The sequence below is a fragment of the Trachypithecus francoisi genome, unplaced genomic scaffold (genome assembly GCF_009764315.1).
Source record: "Trachypithecus francoisi isolate TF-2019V2 unplaced genomic scaffold, Tfra_2.0 Lachesis_group9, whole genome shotgun sequence".
In the NCBI taxonomy this organism is placed as follows: domain Eukaryota; kingdom Metazoa; phylum Chordata; class Mammalia; order Primates; family Cercopithecidae; genus Trachypithecus; species Trachypithecus francoisi.
Window position 1 is genome coordinate 19,237,357 of NW_022681474.1, and position 26,191 is coordinate 19,263,547.

The window sequence follows — 26,191 nt, forward strand, 5'->3', positions numbered from 1 at the left end:
AAACACACCTGGAGCAATGGTAGGTAAAACACCATCAGGTGCATCCACGGCAAACCACTCCAGAAGGAATCCCTTCCCTGAGATTGAAGAGTCAGAGTAAAAATGAAATGTCAAAGAATTTCCGGTGGAGCTGAAAGATTCAGTCTGGGTACCACAGTAAGCTCCAATTAGGCGGGCGTGAATGCTAGGCCCATCATAGATCTGCACATAAAAACAGATAATAGAGCGTTGTATTTAGGCGATCATGTACATTTTTCTTCATAAAAAGATAAAATAAAAAAGATGCCTTATATTATTACAATGTTATAACCCCAAAAAATGACAAATGAGTAAACATTTTATTTTAGCTTAAAACAGATACTGACAGAGAATATAAAATATTATTGAAGGTAATTTAATGTTTTGAAAACATTTGCATCTTTGTTGCAGAATTATATTAATAAACATGCACTGTGGGAATCACTCATAAGATGATTTACAGTAAAATCTGTGGATGGAAAAATAGGAACCAGGATGGCTGCCTAACAACAGTACTTAATAAATGTGCTTTAGGGCTTTAAAGGGAGGAATTAGGAAGAAAGAAGGGAAAATAACAAGAAGAGAAAAGCTTTAATGAGAGAAAGTGAACAGGTACCCTAAAGGAGTCCATATTTCCACAGAAGGAAACAAGAATTCATGACAACAAAATAACCAAAACTTGCAGGGCTCACAAGCTCAAAGCACTTAATAAATCTCCTGCTTTTGGTTTTAAAATCTCAAATGACCTATTTTGAGGTATATTTTGTGAGAATTTTTAAATAGCTCAGGACAAATTCATATTAACAGTTATTATAAAATCCTCTACCAAACAAATTATGTAATAGCCATTCCCATACACATTGGATATCCAGCAGGTACTGGGTTGGATTCATGACCAAGAATCCAAGATGAATAAGGTGGGGTCATAGCCTGTATGAATCTGATTGTGTTTCTGGAATTGATACAGTAGCCAGTGTCTGGATAGCAAATTTTCCCATTTATATTTATTTTTGTATGATCCTTAAAACTTTTAATATTCAAACATAAAAACAAAGAGGACAGTGGGAAGAAGACAGAATAAATACTTATTTAGGATACACATGCATTCTTAGAGAAAGCTCAATAGGAAAATAATAATAATCCTAAAAAACCCCTTAGATATGAAATGGAAAAGAATCAATACAATACTGAAACTGCCTTTGTCCATGTAATCTAGAGGCAGTCTGCTCTAATCATGATTTAGAGCAGACTATCCCGCATGATTTGCAAATGCTTGAATAGATGTTACCTTGGATGTATTTTTATCAAAAGCAATTCATCAATATTTATGAACATTGATCGCACGTGGAAACTCACCCTTAATTTGTCATAATAGCAGCTTTGTATTTCTTCTATGTCCATCTCCAAGATTCGGCCATGGACAACGTGAGATGCATTCACATTTACTGTCCATTGGTAATTGGAGTTATGTGGGTAGTTTTCAGGCCAGAAAGGAGAGGCGACTTTCCCATGAGTTCCCACAATATTATCATTGCCAAATACTAGGAGGGAAGACAGAGTAGTAAATCAGACCCACTTAGAATTGCTCTTTAATCAAATGAAAAAAACAAAAGCAAAGGGTGTTGAAAAGGATGGACTTTTAATCGACTGTGATTTCTTTTCTGACTATTGAAAGAAATACTGCTTCCTTTTTGGTTTCTGGGCTATCTATTACTTCCTAAGTAAAGGTCCTTAAAACGTTGCATGGTGTGAAAAGAAGCCACAACTTTCCAAGTGAAAAGCGGTTCCCAGAACCCTAGGAAACTTGGGGACATGGGAAGGTGGGGTAAGCAGCCCCACTCTCTAATTATGGTTTATCTATTTTACTTTGTTTTTCAAAAAAATGGAGCATTTAAAAAATTTACAAGAAAAACTGATAGTTTGAAATCACATATGAAATAGCCAATAATGGAAAAATTGAGCTAGAGAATAAAAATATTTAACATCTTATATTATTAAAAGAATATCCTATTGTTATATTTGAGCACTTAAGCCAATCCCAAAGTAATACTAAATGTCTTAAATGTGAAGAATATAGAGTTTATGAAATCAAATGAAACATACTTGATATAAATATACCAAACCCAAACTATAATATATTACAAGACTTTACCACAATATCGTGAAAAAAACTAATTAAACATTAGGTAGAAATTAGAGCTTAAAAAAGAACAATAGAACCTTTGAGAGTGCTCTCCCTTGCCCTTATTGAGCCATTCACATATAATTTAGTTTTTCTAATATGTTATAAGATAATTCACAAAGACAATGTAGGAAAATAGTGGAGAGTTTAGGATTGTTCTTGCTTAATGTATTACTGAGAAAATCATTATTTGTACTTTGTAAGACGTATTTTGTAAGCTATCTCTAAAATAGAAACAACTTACTCTTCATAAATGTGGCCTGGAAGCCCGTGCCGCTGCCAGAACCATCCGAGATAAATCTGACCCACAGGGTATGTCCAGTGATGGAAGAATAATTGAGAGGGAAGGAGTTTCCACAGTATCGTCCCACCAAGTGACCCGTGGCATTTCCTTCACGGATCTCCACAAAATCTCTGCTGCAGTCCTGAGAGTCTTCCAACTGGAAAGATCTGATTTGGGGAAAAAATATTTATAGGGATTAAATTGAGAGAACAGACTTTGGGATTCTCCTGGATCACATGCTAGATTAACCTGTTCACTTTTTTAAACTTTATTTAACTTTGATCACAAAAGTATGTCGCTGTCTCAAAAAATTTATTTCACTCGGATTTGTTGAAATGCATATTCAATAGCTACAAAGATAATGAATATACTTCCAGCAAGGAGTTTTATTCCTAGTGGGCAAAACCAGGCAAGAATATATATAAGGCAGAATAGCGTGAGTGCCATCAGAGCTATAAAGTGGTGTTTAAGACTTGCAAAGCAGAGGCATCACATCTGATTGTGGGGCTCTGCAATAGCTTGTTGGGAAGATTTTTTGAGATGGAAATACACATGTTAGCTGGATATAAGGAGTATAGATGGTGTGCAAAGAATCATGCCACCAAGGCACATGTGCAGAGAAGGGCCGGACATATTCAGAACCTGCAAGAGATAACTGATTTGTTTAAAACACTGAGTACCTCTAAGAAACCATTAAGACAAGGTGTGAGTTGGCTGAAAGTAAATAATAAAAACAGAAACCATTAAAACATGTAACTGGGGCAATATGACGGGATCATTTAGGTGGCACTTAAATGCCCTGCAAAGGCGGATGTACTTAATTTCTGGAGAGGCAGCAAAATTATGGGATTTGTAACAACACAGGCTAGTGCTTGAATGTGACCTATTCAACTTGTCTTGTACTCTGCAACTGTGATGTGATGGGGATTTGAAGATAGGAAATAGTACCTACCTCATATGATGTTCATAGGGAACATATATAAAGAGTTGGGAACATGTAGGTGCTACGTGAATACTTTCAAAACTTGGCCTTACTGCTTAAAAACATGAGCTACTCAAGATAAAGTGGTATTGGTGAAAGAGTAGACAAATGGATGAACGGAATAGGAAAGACTTTCCAGAAGGGGCCCACAAATGCATAGTCAATCCAATTCAATCCACGGTGCCAAGACAAATCAAGGGGAAAAGTCATTTTAACAAATGGTGCTGCAATAACGGATATCCTTACAGAAAGAAACGGAAAAAAGAACCTCTATTTCTGCCTATCTTCATACCCAGAAACTAATCTAATATTTCTTAAGGATGTAAATATAAAGGCTAGAAACATAAATATCCTAGAAGAAAACATGGAGAAAAATCTTTTGACCTTGGGATGGGCAAACATTTCTTACACAGAATGCAAAAAGCACTAACTATAAGATAAAAATTAATAAATTTGAATTCATAAACATTTCATTAAAGACATGAATAAGAAAATAAATAGGCTGCACGTGGTGGCTCGCAACCAAAATCTCAGCACTTTGAGAGGCTGAGGTGACAGGATCACTTGAGCCCAGGAGTTTGAGACTAGCCTGAGCAACACAGTGAGACCCCCTCTCTACAAAAAATAAAATGTAGCTATGTGGTGGCCTGTGCCTATAATCGCAGCTACTTGGGAGGCTGAGGCAGGAAGATTGCTTAAGCCTGGGAGATAGAGGCTGAAGTGAGGGGTGATCGTGCCATTTCACTCCAGCCTATGTGACACAGTGAGATCCTCTCTAGAAAAAAATATATATATTTAAAAAAATGAAAAGGCAAGTTACAGACCGGGGTGGGGAAACGGGAGATAATTGTAAAGCATTTATCTAGCAAGGGACTCATAGTTGAAATATAAAAGGAATTCCTACAGATAATGAAAAAACAAACAACCAAATTAAAAGCGGACAAAGGGCTTGAAGAGATATTCATAAAAGAAGACAAGAGGCCGGGCGCGGTGGCTCAAGCCTGTAATCCCAGCACTTTGGGAGGCCGAGACGGGCGGATCACGAGGTCAGGAGATCGAGACCATCCTGGCTAACACGGTGAAACCCCGTCTCTACTAAAAAAATACAAAAAAAATTAGCCGGGCGAGGTGGCGGGCGCCTGTAGTCCCAGCTGCTCAGGAGGCTGAGACAGGAGAATGGCGTAAACCCGGGAGGCGGAGGTTGCAGTGAGCTGAGATCCGGCCACAGCACTCCAGCCTGGGCGGCAGAGCGGGACTCCGTCTCAAAAAAAAAAAAAAAAAAAAAAAGAAGACAAGAAAATGGCTACCGAGAAGGTGAAAAGTACTCTATATGACTACTCATCACAGCGACGCAACTTAAATACCACAGTCAGATATCATTCCACACCCATCATAAGGGCTAAAATTAAAAGACTGACAAGATCAATTGTTGACAAGCATGCAGAGCAACTGAAGTCTTATATATTCCTGGTGGGACTGCATAGTGATATAGCCACTTTGAATAATTATTTGGGAGTTTCTTATAAAATTAAATGCACATCCAGTTAATGCCCAGAAATTCCACCCCTAAGTATCTACCCAAAGAAAATAAAAACTCATGACCAAGTTAGTATCCTGAATATAAAATAACTCCTGCAACTCGAAAATTAAAAAACAAATAACTCAATTAAAATGGCAAAGAAACTGAATAGGCATTTCTCCAAAGATTTATAAATGGTCAATAAAAACATGAAAAGACTTTCCACATTATTAGTCATTAGAGAAATGCAAATCAAAACCACAATGAGATAACACTGCAAACCCACTAGGAAGACTATTATTTAAAAATGGAAAATAAGAAGTGTTGATGAGGATATGGAGAAATTAGAACTCTTATGCATTACTAATGGGAATGTAAAATAGTGCATCCCTATAGAAAAGTTTGGTGGTTCCTCAAAAAGTTAAACATAGTATTATCATATGAACCAGCAATTTCAATTCTAGGTTTATACCCCAAATAAATGAAAGCATGAACTCAAACAGGAGAGGGGAAAGGGGAAAGGGGAAAGGAAAAAGGGGAGGGAAGGGAAGGGAAGGGAAAGGGAAAGGGAAAGGGAAAGGGAAAGGGGAAGGGGAAGGGGAAGGAAGGGAAGGGGAAGGTAAAGGAAGGGAAGGGGAAGGGAAAGGAAGGGAAGGGGAAGGGAAGCGAAGGGAAAGATAAAGGAAGGGAAGGGAAGGGGAAAGGAAGGAAAGGGGAAGGGAAAGGAAGGGAAGGAGAAAGGAAAGGAAAGGAAAGGAAACGAAAGGAAACGAAAGGAAGGGAAGGGAAGGGAAGCGGAAAGGAAAGGAAGGGAAGGAAAGGGAAGGGAAGGGTAAAGGAAGGGAAGGGAAGGGGAAAGGAAGGGAAGGAGAAAGGAAAGGAAAGGAAGGGAAGGGAAGGGAAGGGAAGGGAAGGGAAGGGAAGGGAAGGGAAGGGGAAGGGAAAGGAAAGGAAAGGGAAAATGTACTTCTCTGTCATGTGTATCTTTCCAGTAACGCTCAACATTATCCACTGCAAGATTTTACTTTATGCTAAGTATAGTGCTCCCCTGGGGCTCTATCTCAGCTAATGGAGGAGAATGGTTAGAGATAACCAGCCTGAAGGCTCTGGCCACCTCAAGCCCTACCACTAGTCAATATACCAGGTACATCTCTGGTCATTCCCTGCCTACCAGACCACAGGGGTGAAGTAACTGGTCAGCTCTGCTCTACCCTCCTCTCAAGCCAGATACTAGCATTGGTAGGTCTCTAACCAAATCAGTAAGCCTGGTGGTAAGCTGGTGGCTCTCACAATCCCACCAAGGTGGGTCACTACAGTATAGACCATCTGGACTACTCTGGATGGAACTTTTACAGCAAGCTATAATTGATCATTGAAATCAGGATATATCCACATTAGGCAAAGCAAACCACACATTTGTCTCCTTTGACAATCTGATGCTTTATAACACAATATTTGTATCTTCAATCTTTTTTTTTTTTTTTTCAAAGAATTGGTCTAAATCCATCTTTGGGATGACTGCCAAGTTTGGTGCATACATTCAGGCTCAATTTTATTACCCATAATTGATCAACAATGTGAATTATGCTAAAATTGTTTTCTTCTGCTTCTCAGAACGCAGAAAGGGAAGAAAGGGAGATCATTTTCCTCAGAAAGTAAATTACATGCAGTTGCCTCTAAAATCTTTCTATTCAAAGTGCATTGCATAGTCCAGCAACATCAGCATCACCGGAGAGCTTGTTTGAAACAAGGAATCTGGCCCCACCAACCAACTCAGTGAGAAAGTGAATTTCAGCAAGATCCTAGGTGATCAACATGCACATTAGCATTCTGTCCAATGCTCCAGAAGATTACGAAGTGAAGGTCTTTTCTATGTACTTGACTAGTGTAATCCAGTGCTAGATGGCAGAAAAGACATTCCATTGGACATGGTGGTAGGGAAATACCTATAAGGATTAAATTAAACTTTAAAAAAGCTTGATTATTCTTGGAAGTCTTTGCTTTAGGCTGCTACATTTTATAAGCAATTCTACCCTTTGGCTTAGATCTGTTAGTAAATGTAGGATGTGGAACAAAAATAGTACAATCACTGTTTCTTATTATCTCATTTTGATTCTTGAACCGAGACCAATCACTTTCTAAAAGCACTCTGCAAGCATAAAATACAATTTCTGTCAATTCCCTGCCTACCAAACCACAGGGGTGGACTAACTGGTCAGAAAGATTGCACTGCACTTTGAATAGAAAGATTTTAGAGGCAGCTGCATGTAATTTACCTTCTGAGGAAAATGATCTCCCTTTCTTCCCTTTCTGCGTTCTGAGAAGCAGAAGAAAACAGTTTTAGCATATTTCACATTGTTAGTCATATTATGGGTAATAAATGGTTAAATATATGTTTTACAAAAAAACTCCTTTTTAGGTTTTGTTTCTCCCTGTTCCTTTTTGTTGCAGATTCAACCATAATTTCTCCAGTCCTCTTCCCTGCTCGGTTTCACCACAATCCCAGCCCCATGTTTTAGAACTTGATGTGATACATATGCTTCTCGTATGCTCTCACACACCCCAGGGTAATGTTTCCAAGCACCCATCTGGATAGAATTTAGACCAGGGAAGAAATAACTCACAGGCCTTGCCTTCTCATTAATCAACTGCAAAAAAAGAGGCATCTTGCAGTCTAAAAAATCCATTTTAAAAATAAAACTCAAGCTAGTAACTCAGAGTAATCAAAATTAACTTCTTACAGGCAAGAAAGGAAATAGCTGAGGCATTACGATTTTCTATATGGCAATTAAAATGTAATGTCTATTAAGCACTAAAATAGATGAAACTTGCTTTCTGTGTGTGTAATCTCCTACCCTCTGGAAGGAGAGCCTAGTGCTGCCCATTTGGATTTATTTGTGAACCATCACAGAAGATGCTTCAGAAATGGTAAAGATTGAGAGAATTAAGTCCCTGAACATTTGCTAAGCACCAGCTGTGTGGTATGCATTTTAAATTTGACATCTTCTTTATCTTCACAGTTCTAGAAATTTGAAATTATTATAAATTTGTTTATAGAAACTTGTTATTATTATCCCACAGAAATAAAATGAATTTAATTAAACAGCTTCTTAATGTTGGTTTATGAGTAATTTGTCAAGACCCGAAATCTTATCTGTCTTGAACACCTAGCTCAGGTCCTGGCAACCACTGAATGAGAGCGGTCAACAACGTGAATGTGGTAGAGACACAGAGGAAAAGACCAAAAAAAATCATTTTATGTGGCAATTCTGATAAGCCTTCTAAAGCTGTGCGAAGGGCTTTGAATTTTATTCTAAGGACAATGATGATGTTTTATCGATCAATATATAGAAAGCACCTCATAGGAGAGTAGCATGAGCCAACTACATGCCTAGCACATATTAGGAGCTTAATAAATATCTGTTGAGTAAAGGAATAAATATATGTCCGGTAAAGATTATAAAGTATATAGATTTCTTCCCATCCAGAATTCTGTGCTGTTAGTGAAGACGAAGACAAACCAGGCCAGGTGTGGTGGCTCACGCCTGTAATCCCAGCACTTTGGGAGGCCAAGGTGGGTGAATTACTTGAGGTCAGGAGTTCGAGACCAGCCTGGCCAACGTAGTGAAGTCCCATCACTACTAAAAATATAAAAACTAGATTGGCATGGTGGCATGTGCCTGTAATCCCAGCTACTCAGGAGGCTGAGGCAGGAGAATAGCTTAAACCCGGGAGGCAGAGGTTACAGTGAGCTGAGATCATTTCACTGTACTCCAGCCTGGGCAACAAAGCCAGACTGTGTCTCCAAAAAAAAAAAAGGCAAACCAAAACCTCCTTCCTGTGAGGCAGCTTAAACTTGCATTGCCTTTCGGCACGCAGAGGGTGTCTTTGTCTTAACACAAGGCCACTTGTACCCTGAAGAGGCTCTGTCTGACTGATGGATTTAAAAAAAGCAACTTGAGATGTTTGAACTTGGTCCACAAATAGGATGGTTGTCCCATATTTTTAATCAGTTCCAGATGCACAGATTAGCAAGTCTTAGAAGAAAAGTAAGACTTTTAAATAAACAGGCCAGGGTCCTCAAAACAATCCTCCTCTCTCAACAATAAGTTACTTATATTCTCTTCAAAACAGAATTAGCAATCCCAACCACAGCCTAGTAATATGTAACATAGACTGGTAAATAACTTCTAATTCAAAATGGCAATTTAAATTCCAAGATCTTATCTCTCAACATACAATAAGCATCCATTATCACGTGACATGTCACATATACCTCTCTATTAGTTGATTAAAATGTGTGCTTTTTACATCTACTCTAAGAGATATTATTGTTGCTGTCTAATTTAATCTAAGACCACTCAGAATGTTATAGGATCCTACTACTAATTCCATATTTATAGTCCCTGTTCAAAAAGTGTTATAGTGCAATGAGGAATATGAAAGTACTCTAAAAAATTAAGTTTAAAGTTTAAGTACGTTTAAGTTTGGAAGTCAAAAAACTTCCAAAACCATTCTTTTTTCTTTTTTTTTCAAGATGGAGTCTCACTCTGTTGCCCAGGCTGGAGTGCAGTGGCTCAGTCTCGGCTCACTGCAACCTCCACCTCCCAAGTTCAGGGGGTTCTCCCACCTCAGCCTCCCAAGCAGCTGGGATTACAGGTGCCTACCACCACTCCCGGCTAATTTTTGTATTTTTAGTAGCGGCGGGGTTTTGCCATGTTGGCCAGGCTGGTCTCGAACTCTTGACCTCAAGTGATCTGCCTGCCTCAGCCTCCGAAAGTGCTGAGATTACAGGCATGAGTGACCGCACTGGCCCCAAAACCATTCTTCTGATAGAAATAGAAGGAAAGGTGGATTGAGGTGGGGATAAGATATAAGCGTAAAGAATGCTTAATTGAGATGGGAGGGCTCTGCTGGAATAAACAATACTAGTGATTCTCTGGAAGGACCTAAATGTGTCTAATTCCAACAAAAAGATAAGATTCCTGTACTCTGAACGTGAATGGGCCACAGATTCATTCACCAAGGACTCAAGAATGTTCTTTTGGGAATGTTAGACAGGACTCAAGAACCATGGTTGACAGAATCTTCATGCCATTTATAACTCAAATTATGACTGAAATAGAGGAAATTTGGAAAAATACTTCCTAAATTTCACGTACACTGTTAAGTTGCCTATCCTATTAGCACCAGGACTTCTTTCCTACAGATTCATTAGCACTGAAACAATATACCATAAAAAGGATTTACATAAAAGACAGCTGGAGTCGGTTGCCAGGGGAACTGACTATGTTCCAGACACATTCCACATTAGGGGGATAAACGTCTGGGTAGCCAGGGCTGTTGAAGATGCCTTCAGCCACGTAGAACGTTCCACCACAAGCTGGAAGAAAACAGAAATAAAGTGAGTATCACAGCAAAGACTGCATCAGACACTATAAAATAAAGGAGACAGAACGCTAGAGCCATATCAATGTAAAAGAATAGACAATATGTCCATCTCGCATTTTAAAACATTCATGTCATATAAAATAAGGAGGGAATGATTCTGCAAACTGAAGACCAAGGGCCAAGCAGTGTGGTGGATTAGAAGGAATTTCTGCAATGTCTTTTCTCAAAGCCTTTTCTACCTGTGAACGGTAACTTTGAAGAATAAAAGACTTGTTTACTATCCTACAGCCACTTGACTTTTGTGACCAGGATTCTATTCAACCCTGGCCTAGAACCCAAGGCAGCATGCTTGCTTTTCCCTCTCAGTAGAGCACCGAAATGCACACACCATCTTCTAGGTGTTCTGTAGCTTTTAACTGCTAATAACAAGGAAGATGGCAGTGACCAGCAGCACTCTCCTGGCTAACAGGCTAAGAAACCCAGTTCTGGGCGGCTCCCCGTTCCTCTCCTCCCCAGGTCGGGGCTACCTTAACAAGCCAAAAAGGGCCGGGCGCGGTGGCTCAAGCCTGTAATCCCAGCACTTTGGGAGGCCGAGACGGGCGGATCACGAGGTCAGGAGATCGAGACCATCCTGGCTAACACGGTGAAACCCCGTCTCTACTAAAAAATACAAAAAAAAACTAGCCAGGCGAGGTGCAGGCGCCTGTAGTCCCAGCTACTCGGGAGGCTGAGGCAGGAGAATGGCGTAAACCCGGGAGGCGGAGCTTGCAGTGAGCAGAGATCCGGCCACTGCACTCCAGCCTGGGCGACAGAGTGAAACTCCGTCTCAAAAAAAAAAAAAAAACAAGCCAAAAAGAACACCAGGGTGAGCGCAGTGGCTCACACCTGTAATCCCAGCACTTTGGGAGGCCGAGGCTGGCAGATCACGAGGTCAGGAGTTCGAGACCAGTCTGACCAACATAGGGAAACAAAAAATTCAAAAATTAGTTAGGTGTGGTGGCAAGTGCCTGTAATCCCAGCTACTCAGGAGACTGAGGCAGGAGAATCACTTGAACCCAGGAGGTGGAGGTTGCAGTGAGCCAAGACTGTGCCATTGCACTCCAGCCTGGACGACAGAGTGAGACTCCATCTCAAAAACAAAACAAAACAAAAGAACATCAAGTCATCTGAGAGCATGGGGTGTAGCTGAAAAGACAGCCACATTTCCAACCAATCCTCCACACTTCCAGAGTTTATTATTGTTAGAATTGACAACAGGTTCACTTAATTGGGAAGAAGGTAAGATTTGGTCCAGAGGTGATCTCAGGAAATTAGCTCCCAACTACGAAGGTCAAAGAGTCCCAAATAACAAACCAAGAGTTTCTACCACATCCCTGTTAACCGCTGGAGCCAGGTGCTAAGGTTTCTTACCCGACACTGATGCAGTGACCATAGCATGGAAACCCCCAGCACTCAAGCTAGAATCAGAGACGAACCTCAGCGTCAGGGCGCTGCTGAAGGATGTGATAGGATGGGGCATGTCAGTGCCACAGTAACGGCCTAGATAATGAAGATAACAACAAGGAGAATGAACGACGACATGGCAGAGGCTGCTATTTCTAGGAAACACATCTTTACTAGAATTACAAGAGACCAAAACAAAGGGAAGAAATTGCCACTAGGAGAACCACTTCACTCAGGGTCAGTGTTTGAGACAATACCCGATCACTTAAAATAAACTATATATAGGAGCTATACATAGGAGAGGTGATTTACAAACATGATCAAGAACAATAGGACCAGAGGAAAAACTTAGACAACCAAGGGACACATGTACCTAAAGCAAAAATCTCCAGCCCAGTTGGACCGGTAAAAATACGTGCCCTAATATTCAATATGTTGTAGCACAGAAAAGTGTGGATGCTGGAGCCAGGCTACCTGGATTTAGCTCCTGGCTCAGTCATTTGCTAGCTGTGTGATCCTAGGCAAGTTACTTAAGTGCTTGGTGCCTCAGTTTCCCCACTTGGAGAAAAGGGGCATATTGAAAATAATAAAACCTATCTCATAAGGTTAAAAGGATTGACTTATTATTTCTAACATACTGAGAACAATACTCAGCACAAGGTATTGCGATGTAACAGTTTGTTAAATAATATATCCTTATCCTTGTCAAATGCTTACTAACAAAGACCTCAGGCGATGCTGTGAGAGGTGTGGATAGGGTGTGGAGAGTTCATTGCTTGCTCACGTTGGTCTCAGACACTGTCCTGGGCACTGGGAATTAGGCAACAGGCAAAACAGTCTCCTCCCTGACAGACCTTGTCTTCTAGTGCAGGATGAGAAGTTTTTACAACAAAATCCAAAAATTAGGAAGTTTATGGAGAAAGCTTAAATGGCCTGAGGTGGTTTTTGTTTTATTTTGTTTTGTTTTTTTGCCTGAGAATATTTCAGAAACTAGACAGTGGCACTCTTTAATTTTATTGGGAGGTCTAACAAACAAATGATAGGTTTTTAATAGAATTAATTCATTAACTAATTAAGTGGGGTTTTGGTTTTTTTTGCTTCCACTAAGGACAAGCTGAAAGAAACATGCTCCATTTGAATGTAAGAACTTGGTCAAATATTAACAAGAAATTTCGGACAGAATGCTCTGTAATGATGGGATGGGCTGCATTCCACTGCTCTTTAAAGCAGCTGCAATTTTTAAATCTTTTAAAACATATACACAAACTATTCACACATTTGAATATATTAATCAATAGGCTGAGTTCCCTGAACCCCACATTCAAGCCTACTTTCTTACCCTCTAATCATCTGTACTTGGCTTAGGTTGCTCTTTCCATTTATTGGAAACATTCTAACCTAGAACGGCAGCCTATAAATATGTAGATCTATAAATAAAGCACAGCCAAGACCACAGATGTACATGAGCGAGCGCCGAGTTACCTCGGAGGGGTGCGTCTTCATGGTTGCCGTCCAAAATTTCTACAAAGTCACGTGTGCACGTTGTGCTTCTTTCAAGTTCAAAGTGGGTAAAAGAGAGGGTGATATGATTTACTGGAAGAAAAAAGAGAAGATTCTCTAATACAGTACTGGCAAATAAAACATACAGGAAGATGGGGCAAGACGGGGAGGTGGGGATGGTTAATGAGTCTAAAAAATAGAAGGAATGAGTAAGACCTATCTGATAGCACAACAGGGTAACTGTAGTCAGTAATAACTTACTGTACATTTAAAAATAATTAAAAGAGTATAATTGGATTATTTGTAACACAAAGGATAAATGCTTGAAGGGATGGAGACCCCATTCTCCACGATGGGATTATTTTACACTGCATGCCTACATCCAAACATCTCAGGTATCCCATAACCTTATACATCTACTATGTATTCACAAACATTAAAAATAAAAATTTTTCAGGGGACGGAGCAAGATGGCCGAATAGAAACAGCTCCAGTTTCCAACTCCCAGCGCGAGTGATACAGAAGACCGGTGATTTCTGCATTTTCAACTGAGGTACTGGGGTCACCTCACTAGGGAGTGCCGGACAATCGGTGCTGGTCAGCTGCTGCAGCCCGACCAGCGAGAGCTGAAGCAGGGCGAGGCATCGCCTCACCTGGGAAGCGCAAGGGGGAAGGAAATCCGTTTTCCTAGCCAGGGGAACTGAGACACACAACACCTGGAAAATCAGGTGACTCCCACCCCAATACTGCACTTTAAGCAAACAGGCACACCAGGAGAATATATCCCACACCTGGCTGGGAGGGTCCCACGCCCACGGAGCCTTCCTCATTGCTAACACAGCAGTCTGCCATCTAACAGCAAGGCAGCAGCGAGGCTGGGGGAGGGGCGCCCGCCATTGCTGAGGCTTAAGTAGGTAAACAAAGCCACTGGGAAGCTCGAACTGGGGGGAGCTCACAGCAGCTCAAGGAAACCTGCCTGTCTCTGTAGACTCCACCTCTGGGGACAGGGCACAGTTAACAACAACAACAACAAAAGCAGCAGGAACCTCTGCAGACGCAAACGACTCTGTCTGACAGCTTTGAAGAGAGCAGTGGATCTCCCAACACCAAGGTTGAGATCTGAGAAGGGACAGACTGCCTGCTCAAGTGGGTCCCTGACCCCTGAGTAGCCTAACTGGGAGACATCCCCCACTAGGGGCAGTCTGACACCCCACACCTCACAGGGTGGAGTACACCCCTGAGAGGAAGCTTCCAAAGTAAGAATCAGACAGGAACACTCGCTGTTCAGCAATATTCTATCTTCTGCAACCTCTGCTGCTGATACCCAGGCAAACAGGGTCTGGAGTGGACCTCAAGCAATCTCCAACAGACCTACAGCTGAGGGTCCTGACTGTTAGAAGGAAAACTATCAAACAGGAAGGACACCTATACCAAAACCCCATCAGTACGTCACCATCATCAAATACCAGAGGCAGATAAAACCACAAAGATGGGGAAAAAGCAGGGCAGAAAAGCTGGAAATTCAAAAAATAAGAGCGCATCTCCCCCTGCAAAGGAGCGCAGCCCATCGCCAGCAACGGATCAAAGCTGGTCAGAGAATGACTTTGACGAGATGAGAGAAGAACAGTCCATCAAACTTCTCAGAGCTAAAGGAGGAATTACATACCCAGTGCAAAGAAACTAAAAATCTTGAAAAAAGAGTGGAAGAATTGATAGCTAGACTAATTAATGCAGAGAAGGTCATAAACAAAATGACAGAGATGAAAACCATGACACGAGAAATACGTGACAAATGCACAAGCTTCAGTAACTGACTCGATCAACTGGAAGAAAGAGTATCAGCGATTGAGGATCAAATGAATGAAATGAAGCGAGAAGAGAAACCAAAAGAAAAAAGAAGAAAAACAAATGAACAAAGCCTGCAAGAAGTATGGGATTATGTAAAAAGACCAAATCTACATCTGATTGGGGTGCCTGAAAGTGAGGGGGAAAATGGAACCAAGTTGGAAAATACTCTTCAGGATATCATCCAGGAGAACTTCCCCAACCCAGTAGGGCAGGCCAACATTCAAATTCAGGAAATACAGAGAACGCCACAAAGATACTCCTCAAGAAGAGCAACTCCAAGACACATAATTGCCAGATTCACCAAAGCTGAAATGAAGGAAAGAATCTTAAGGGCAGCCAGAGAGAAAGGTCGGGTTACCCACAAAGGGAAGCCCATCAGACTAACAGCAGATCTCTCGGCAGAAACTCTACAAGCCAGAAGAGAGTGGGGGCCAATATTCAACATTCTTAAAGAAAAGAATTTTCAACCCAGAATTTCATATCCAGCCAAACTAAGTTTCATAAGTGAAGGAGAAATAAAATCCTTTACAGATAAGCAAATGCTTAGAGATTTGTCACCACCAGGCCTGCCTTACAAGAGACCCTGAAAGAAGCCCTAAACATGGAAAGGAACAACCGGTACCAGCCATTGCAAAAACATGCCAAAATGGAAAGACCATCGAGGCTAGGAAGAAACTGCATCAACTAACGAGCAAAATAACCAGTTAATATCATAATGGCAGGATCAAGTTCACACATAACAATATTAACCTTAAATGTAAATGGACTAAATGGTCCAATTAAAAGACACAGACTGGCAAACTGGATAAAGAGTCAAGACCCATCAGTCTGCTGTATTCAGGAGACCCATCTCACATGCAGAGACATACATAGGCTCAAAATAAAGGGATGGAGGAAGATCTACCAAGCAAATGGAGAACAAAAAAAAGCAGGGGTTGCAGTCCTAGTCTCTGATAAAACAGACTTTAAACCATCAAAGATCAAAAAAGACAAAGAAGGCCATTACATAATGGTAAAGGGATCAATTCAACAGGAAGAGCTAACTCTCCTAAATATATATGCACCAATACAGGAGCACCCAGATTCATAAAGCAAGTCCTTAGAAACTTACAAAGAGACTTAGACTCCCATACAATAATAATGGGAGACTTCAACACTCCACTGTCAACATTAGACAGATCAACGAGACAGAAAGTTAACAAGGATATCCAGGAATTGAACTCATCTCTGCACCAAGCGGACCTAATAGACATCTATAGAACTCTCCACCCCAAATCAACAGAATATACATTCTTCTCAGCACCACATCGCACTTATTCCAAAATTGACCACATAATTGGAAGTAAAGCACTCCTCAGCAAATGTACAAGAACAGAAATTATAACAAACTGTCTCTCAGACCACAGTGCAATCAAACTAGAACTCAGGACTAAGAAACTCAATCAAAACCGCTCAACTACATGGACACTAAACAACCTGCTCCTGAATGACTACTGGGTACATAACGAAATGAAGGCAGAAATAAAGATGTTCTTTGAAACCAATGAGAACAAAGATACAACATACCGGAATCTCTGGGACACATTTAAAGCAGTGTGTAGAGGGAAATTTATAGCACTAAATGCCCACAAGAGAAAGCTGGAAAGATCTAAAATTGACACTCTAACATCACAATTAAAAGAACTAGAGAGGCAAGAGCAAACACATTCAAAAGCTAGCAGAAGGCAAGAAATAACTAAGATCAGAGCAGAACTGAAGGAGATAGAGACACAAAAAACCCTCCAAAAAATCAATGAATCCAGGAGTTGGTTTTTTGAAAAGATCAACAAAATTGACAGACCGCTAGCAAGACTACTAAAGAAGAAAAGAGAGAGGAATCAAATAGACGCAATAAAAAATGATAAAGGGGATATCACCACAGACCCCACAGAAATACAAACTACCATCAGAGAATTCTATAAACACCTCTACGCAAATAAACTAGAAAATCTAGAAGAAATGGAAAATTTCCTGGACACTTACAGTCTTCCAAGACTAAACCAGGAAGAAGTTGAATCCCTGAATAGACCAATAGCAGGCTCTGAAATTGAGGCAATAATTAATAGCCTACCCACCAAAAAAAGTCCAGGACCAGATGGATTCACAGCTGAATTCTACCAGAGGTACAAGGAGGAGCTGGTACCATTCCTTCTGAAACTATTCCAATAATAGAAAAAGAGGGAATCCTCCCTAACTCATTTTATGAGGCCAAATCATCCTGATACCAAAGCCTGGCAGAGACACAACAAAAAAAGAGAATTTTAGACCAATATCACTGATGAACATCGATGCAAAAATCCTCAATAAAATACTGGCAAATTGGATTCAGCAGCACATCAAAAAGCTTATCCACCATGATCAAGTGGGCTTCATCCCTGGGATGCAAGGCTGGTTCAACATATGCAAATCAATAAACGTAATCCAGCATATAAACAGAACCAAAGACAAGAACCACATGATTATCTCAATAGATGCAGAAAAGGCTTTTGACAAAATTCAACAGCTCTTCCTGCTAAAAACGCTCAATAAATTCGGTATTGATGGAACGTACCTCAAAATAATAAGAGCTATTTATGACAAACCCACAGCTAATATACTGAATGGGCAAAAACTGGAAAAATTCCCTTTGAAAACTGGCACAAGACAGGGATGCCCTCTCTCACCACTCCTATTCAACATCGTGTTGGAAGTTCTGGCTAGGGCAATCAGGCAAGAGAGAGAAACAAAGTGTATTCAAATAGAAAGAGAGGAAGTCAAATTGTCTCTGCTTGCAGATGACATGATTGTATATTTAGAAAATGCCATCGTCTCATTCCAAAATCTACTTAAGCTGAGAAGCAACTTCAGCAAAGTCTCAGGATACAAAATCAATGTGCAAAAATCACAAGCATTCTTATACACCAGTAACAGACAAACAGAGAGCCAAATCATGAATGAACTTCCATTCACAATTGCTTCAAAGAGAATAAAATACCTAGGAATCCAACTTACAAGGGATGTAAAGGACCTCTTCAAGGAGAACTACAAACCACTGCTCAGTGAAATCAAAGAGGACACAAACAAATGGAAGAACATACCATGCTCATGGATAGGAAGAATCAATATCGTGAAAATGGCCATACTGCCCAAGGTTATTTATAGATTCAATGCCATCCCCATCAAGCTACCAATGACTTTCTTCACAGAATTGGAAAAAACTGCTTTAAAGTTCATATGGAACCAAAAAAAGAGCCCGCATTGCCAAGACAATCCTAAGTCAAAAGGACAAAGCTGGAGGCGTCACGCTACCTGACTTCAAACTATATTACAAGTCTACAGTAACCAAAACAGCATGGTACTGGTACCAAAACAGAGATATAGACCATGGAACAGAACAGAGTCCTCAGAAATAATACCACACATCTACAGACATCTGATCTTTGACAAACCTGAGAGAAACAAGAAATGGGGAAAGGATTCCCTATTTAATAAATGGTGCTGGGAAAATTGGCTAGCCGTAAGTAGAAAGCTGAAACTGGATCCTTTCCTTACTCCTTATACGAAGATTAATTCAAGATGGATTAGAGACTTCAATGTTAGACCTAAAACCATAAAAACCCTAGAAGAAAACCTAGGTAATACCATTCAGGACATGGGCATGGGCAAGGACTTCATGTCTAAAACACCAAAAGCAACGGCAGCAAAAGCAAAAATTGATAAATGGGATCTAATTAAACTAAGGAGCTTCTGCACAGCAAAAGAAACTACCATCAGAGTGAACAGGCAACCTACAGAATGGGAGAAAATTTTTGCCATCTACTCATCTGACAAAGGGCTAATATCCAGAATCTACAAATAACTCAAACAAATATACAAGAAAAAAACAAACAACCCCATCAAAAAGTGGGCAAAGGATATGAACAGACATTTCTCAAAAGAAGACATGCATACAGCCAACAGACACATGAAAAAATGCTCATCATCACTCGCCATCAGAGAAATGCAAATCAAAACCGCAATGAGATACTATCTCACACCAGTTAGAATGGCAATCATTAAAAAGTCAGGAAACAACAGGTGTTGGAGAGGATGTGGAGAAATAAGAACACTTTTACACTGTTGGTGGGATTGTAAACTAGTTCAAGCATTATGGAAAACAGTATGGCAATTCCTCAAGGATCTAGAACTAGATGTACCATATGACCCAGCCATCCCACTACTGGGTATATACCCAAAGGATTATAAATCATGCTGCTATAAAGACACATGCACACGTGTGTTTATTGCGGCACTATTCACAATAGCAAAGACTTGGAATCAACCCAAATGTCCATCTGTGACAGACTGGATTAAGAAAATGTGGCACATATACACCATGGAATACTATGCAGCCATAAAAAAGGATGAGTTTGCGTCCTTTGTAGGGACATGGATGCAGCTGGAAACCATCATTCTTAGCAAACTATCACAAGAACAGAAAACCAAACACCGCATGTTCTCATTCATAGGTGGGAACTGAACAATGAGATCACTTGGACTGGGGAAGGGGAACATCACACACTGGGGCCTATCATGGGGAGGGGGGAGGGGGGAGGGATTGCATTGGGAGTTATACCTGATATAAATGATGAATTGATGGGTGCTGACGAGTTGATGGGTGCAGCACACCAACATGGCACAAGTATACATATGTAACAAACCTGCACGTTATGCACATGTACCCTAGAACTTAAAGTATAATTAAAAAAAAATTTTTTTTACAAAATAAAATTAAAATTAAAAAACATACAGGGAGATAAATTTTACTTCTGACGATTTCATGTAAGGGTTCTCCAGCAGAGAAGTAATGAATGAGACAGACTTGCACATGGTTGAAGGGATAAAGAGAGGGAAGGGGATAACTTCTATGCTAGATGGTTTCCTTTGAAGAGTAACAGAATAGATGCTTTCCAAAATGCCTGTGGCATCTGAAACGCTGGCAGTGGTAAATAAGACGACTCCTGGGTAGGTTCATTCCAGGCACTATAAGGGAATATCTTGTTGGAAAATGCCATCTTTCCAGTTTTTATATCACCATTGCTGTGTTTCTCTCATAAGCATTTTTCTCAATAGACTCATTTCCTTAAATTCGGTTTCTTTGCATGTGCTTGCAAATAATGCATTCTTTTCTCCCTGGCTGTCACATTTTAGCTCACTTAGTTTTATTTTCAGGCTAGAGCTAGTGCCCTAAGGTTCAGAGACATTTATCAAGAAAGCTTTGCAGAACAGCAAGCCCCTGGATACGTTTTCTTTTTGTTGTTCTTCAAGCTCTCTAATCTTCGGAACAGGATCTTTTCCTGTTGCTGTTCTTGAACTAGTGAGATCTTTCATCTAAATGCCTTACAACTCCTTAGAAAATAATCCTCAGGCACAAACTGCTCTGTTCAAGGGAGGGGGCTTCTTTATCTACAGCTCAGTTTCTGGCTGGCTGGCAAGTTTCTTTGGGGCTCCACCTCCCCGTTTGAATTGGCTAAGGATTACATCATCGGCCACCACATCTTATGCATGTCAATAAAGACACCAGCAATTTGTTAACTCCTGACATCCCAAGGGAAAGTGCTAGAGAATATTTAAGCCAGACTCTTCCTTTTGCAGATTATTTTTTCATGGCCTGGTAAGCTTAAGTGACTTCCCTATTTTCCCACAGGCGACTAATTGCTGTGTAGAGTGAAGAACTTAAAGTCTCTCCTACATTATGCCTGAAACTGTATTTTCCTGCAAACCTCAAGGGAGGGCAGGGCTCCCCTGAAACAGGATTCAGAAGGGCCCCAAGCATCACCTGCTTTGCAGCTATTCTGTCATGTCCTTTAGGGGCATTTCCTGATGTTCTCTTTCTGTCTTACCAACGGACTGTTCCCAGGTCAGAAAATAAGATTCTAGGGTTCCAAGAAAGAAAAGAAAGTAAGCGTTTATTCAATGTTTATTCTAGGCCTGTGCTGGAACAGTACCTTGCAGGAGAGCCCAGCTTTTATGAATGTCTGCTTTGATGGATAGGTGCGTGCATTGCATTCTGGCCCGTGAGTCACTGATTCTCCAGTCTGTGGCTCTTCTTCATTTGTTCACTCAGCAACTGTCTTGAGCATCAGCTACACTCAAGGCACACATGTCAAAAACTATTTATCAATTATTTTGGTTTACCCCCAATCTCACATGCCTTCATATGCCTGTTAATACAGCGAGGTTGTAGGTGTGTTGTGTTGTTGTTGTGTGTGTTTTTAACCTTTGCTAGGCCTTGAAATGAAAAAAAAATTGTTTTTAAATTTAGAAGTAACTGTAAAAATGACTTCCCTATCAGATTAGGAAATGCTTGTTCTTGTGCACATCAGGAATAGGGACTTGCAAAAGATGAAGAGGAAGGCCATCGACTGTTAGCACTGAGATAAGAAAGTTACTCATAGACTGACCTTCCCACAGACACCTTCTCTCCTGCATGCCTTTTCTTTTTTATTTTTTTACTTACATGGAGGTTGCGCTTGAATGATCCAGCTGCAGTTCTGATTGTTTGGATAATTGGCAGGGAACCGTGGAGAGGAAACAGTATCAAATGAGCTGGTGAGGATGTGGCCTCCGCAAGCTGGGGAACACACAAACACACACACATGTCATATGCTTTTCATTTCTACTGACCGTACAAAACAATTATTTGATGAATAAAACCATCAATGATTTTTCTTCTTATTTCTAAAATGCATACCAAGGAAGTTCTCCGTAAGGAGAGCTGTACATAAACCATGAGAAAACAGGAGCACAGTTTATATTTTTAACAATTATTCTTCAACTACAGGAAGTAGGAAGTGGCAAAAAGCAACAGATTCAATGGCTATGAATTGCCTAAGTCATTCAAACAAAATTCTTGCATGGATTCACTTACACAGCCCACTCATAAACCATAGGTATAGGGATAATCTACTTATAAATAACCTCTTTTTTTTTTCAGGAAAATAAATACTCAATTGAACAAGGCTTCCTAAGGATGACTGCAGATTATCAGAGAAGAGCAAAATTCCATGTGAGTCCTGAAGAGGGAGAGGCGGTCACTGCTGGAGGGCGAAAGAGCTCTCGCCGAGGAGAAGGCTGAGGCTAAACTAGGACTTGGAGGGTGAGAAAAGGGAAGCCAGGGAGGGGACGGCCTGAGCAGGCACAGAGGAGGGTAAGGACTGCATCTATACATGCTCAGCTGGAGCGTGGGGTGCCCGAGGGATGTGGGTGACTGACGCTGGAGAGAGGTCAGGGCGGTTCTGGGGCCCTTCGTTAACATCTACAGGAGCTTCAGCTTCATTCTCTAGGCCAGGTGGAGACAGGACAGACATTGAACATTCCAATGGCATGATCAGAGCAAGGCTTTTACAGGTGACTTTGGAGAGAGATGGGGTAAGGGTAGGTGACTTTGAGGAGGTTGTCATAGTCCAGATGAAAGCTAGCAGGGACTTTTTACTATGAAACAACATACAAGTGAATAATAACATGCAAAAGAACTATTAGGAAACTAGTTTTTCTTTAAAATCAACAAGAATATAGTCTGTCTTGCTCCAAAGACTAAAGGTCTATGGTATGTATTTGGGAGACCTCGATCCAGGCACTGTCCCTATCCAGAGCTCTTTACTACAGAATATAAGTGAGTCGACTAAGATAGACACAATGACTACACAGACTAAATGTATTTGTAATGAATGTTCTGAATCATCTGAATACAAGTCATCTCTGATGGGATAAGGGGTTCATCTCTCAGAATGAGCAGATGAAAGGCAATGGATAAAAAGGTCTTGGAGAAGTGGTGATTTAAGAACAAAAACAATGGCCAGGTGCGGTGGCTCATGCCTGTAATTCTAGCACTTTGGGAGGCTAAGACAGGAGAATCACTTGAGGCCAGGAGTTTGAGACCAGCCTGGGCAACAGAGCAAGATCCCATCTCTAAAATAAAAAAACAGCCAGGCATGGGGGTGCACCTATAGTCCCAGCTACTTGGGAGGCTGAGGTGGGAGGACTGCCTGAGCCTGGGAGGTTGAGGCTTCAGTGAGTCGTGATTGCACGAATGCACTCCAGCCTGGGTGACAGAGTGAGACCCTGTGGAAAGAAAGGGAAGGGGAGGGAAAAAGAGGAGAAAAAAGGAAGGGAAGGAGAGGAAAAGGAAGAGGAGGGTAGTGGGGGAGGAAGGGAGGGAACAAAGAAAAATAAATGGAAAACAACAGTGACTCCTCAGTTGGACAATGGCAGGACTCAGAAATGAGGGAAACCACTGCTTCCGGGGGCTGGAATCTGATTACATTACCAGCAAGTCTTGTCATTGATAGCAGTGTATCCCATTGTAGTGTAAAACCTTGGGTAGTGCTAGATCAGTGAATTTGGATAAAAGCTTTTCTATACTGTTTCTAGTTTTAACAGCAGTTTTAAACAGTATTATTCTGAAACCTTGTTAGAGATGCAGGTCCAAAGGAAGTCAGAGAAGGAGAAGGTTATAAGCATCAGGAGTTGGGATAAATGTAAGTCACAGTTCTTTCGTTCTATTTAATTTTTTCCATGTTAAGTAGAAGGCTGTGATCAATTTCTGAGCACAGGTCTCATTTCACTGTTGCACCAAACAGAGCACTGAAGATTTCTCTTGAGCTTGGGAAGATCCGCAGGGTACTTGCCTTGCCTGAATTGAGCTCGGAAGCCTCTGTTCTGTCTGGAAAGGCCAGATTGAAATCTCACGAAGAGGCTGTTTCCTGAGGACACAATGGGGTTAGCCAGCTGCTCCCTTCCACACGTCCTGGCAAGGCGGGACATTGTGGAGCTTGAGCCATCGTATGCCTACAAGAAAGGTGACAGGGCAAACAGTGGTTCAGAGCTTCAGATTCACATCTAGAAGGCCTGTATTCCATGAACTGCCTGCACGCCGATGTGCTAGTGGAAAATCCCATGTTTGCTGGGTCTAGGGAAACTGGCTTTATTTTCTTCTCTTGTCTCACAGTTCCATGGGAGCGTTTGAGTCTTTGGTCATTTCTAGGGATGCTGACATAAATTTCGGCAGGAGTTCCTCTGTCAGAGCCACTATTAGATCTCTTGATAACTTCATAAATGCCATCCCTTCCACACTCCCCTTCCTCCCCAACCCCAGTGTAGTCACCTCAAAGGCCATGCCCACAACATGTGCTGGAAATGTGTGATGCAAGAATAGACACATGAGAAAACAGATGAGAAATAATGATGAGTGATGAGCATTTGTTGTCAGAATCCCGACATTTGTTAGACGTGTTTGTTCTGCTTAGGGTTCGTGATAGGGTAATGCTTAAGAGAAAAGAAATGGTAGAATTCTTTTCAAATGATAGAGGTGATATGAGGCTGATTCAGAAAATTACCTCTCTCTCTTTTTGACCAGGCATGGTGGCTCATGCCTATAATCCCAGCACTTTGGGAGGCTGAGGCGGGTGGATCACCTGAGCTCAGGAGTTCTAGACCAGCCTGGCCAATGTGGTGAAACCCTGTCTCTAATAAAAAATACAAAAATTAGCCAGGTATGGTGGTGCACACCTGTAGTCAAAGCTACCTGGGAGCCTGAGGCAGGAGAATTGCTTGAACCCAGGATGGAGGTTGCAGTGAGCTGAAATTGTACCACTGCTCTGAAGCCTAGGTAACAGAGAGCAAGACTCCATCTCAAAATAAAGAAAAGAAAATTACCCTTCTCCTTTTAACTATTGGTCTCATCTTGCCTAGGGCCATGCTGAGACCTAGCTGACCCTCCATGCATGCAATGAAATGGAATCTACATCACATATACCTGAAATCTCTGTATTGATTTGTTAAAGTTGAAGCTTAGTAATTTGCTTGGAACTTAGTGTCTAGATGAATTTTTGAATACTCTTATGTGTAAATCAGGGGGAAATGAGTTCCTTTGCACGGATGATTAATAATAACTCCCATTCATTAGGTGCTTACCATGTGCCAGGAACTGGATTCAGCCCTTCACATACACTGTCCCATTTTATCCTCCTAAATTTCTTTCCATTTTTAAGAACGGGACAATAGATGTATAGAGAACCTAAGTAACGGGTCCAAGTCACACAATTCCTAAGAGGGAGCAGGTCATGTTGAATCAGACCACTAGATTCCAGAGTCCAAAATTGAAACCCTTTCCTCTTGTTCAGTGCAAGGTATCAACTGAGCAGGATGCATGCATCAACTTGCCAACCCTCAGAGTGAGACTGAAAGTATGAAGGTAAAATAGGGCCGTTTCATTCCAAACAAATTGCCACTTATATTTCATAAGAAAATCTTGGGGAAAAAATAGAAAGTTCAGAGATTCAATGGAAGGAAGGTACTCGCGAGTGACTTTAAAAATCTGGTGATGATTATAATCAGTGTTCTGTTTAGCCACAGGTATGATTCTGTATGTTCTCTTTAGCCACAGGTATGATGGGCAGGATATTCTCAGTTTGGCTTATACAAGCCCATGAATCAAATATCAATAGGATTTTTAACTTTCTGAGGAGCTAAAGCTTTTACAATAAAAAATTTAAAACAAATGTGGGTCTGTTCTGGAGCAGCAAACCTTTTCTTTTTTATTATTTAATGTTCAAAATTTAACTCTCTATATATATCTCCAATAAATGAAACCTGATGACTGATTTTCATTCAACAAAGACTGATTAAAAACTAAATACCATCAACCCAAATGTCCATCTGTGACAGACTGGATTAAGAAAATGTGGCACATATACACCATGGAATACTATGCAGCCATAAAAAAGGATGAGTTTGCGTCCTTTGTAGGGACATGGATGCAGCTGGAAACCATCATTCTTAGCAAACTATCACAAGAACAGAAAACCAAACACCGCATGTTCTCACTCATAGGTGGGAACTGAACAATGAGATCACTTGGACTGGGGAAGGGGAACATCACACACTGGGGCCTATCATGGGGAGGGGGGAGGGGGAGGGATTGCATTGGGGAGTTATACATGATATAAATGATGAATTGATGGGTGC

At 40.9% G+C, this 26,191-nt stretch overlaps 1 protein-coding gene across 1 annotated transcript in view; it reads right to left on the reverse strand.

Annotated features, from left to right (window-relative positions):
- CUBN (cubilin) overlaps positions 1–26,191 on the reverse strand; it is a 332,666-nt gene that overhangs the window by 112,079 nt on the left and 194,396 nt on the right. The window contains 8 exon segments of the mRNA XM_033208657.1: positions 9–201; positions 1,375–1,559; positions 2,445–2,650; positions 10,235–10,367; positions 11,786–11,914; positions 13,301–13,411; positions 21,684–21,797; positions 23,854–24,013. Of these exon segments, the coding sequence (XP_033064548.1) occupies positions 9–201; positions 1,375–1,559; positions 2,445–2,650; positions 10,235–10,367; positions 11,786–11,914; positions 13,301–13,411; positions 21,684–21,797; positions 23,854–24,013 (1,231 nt within the window).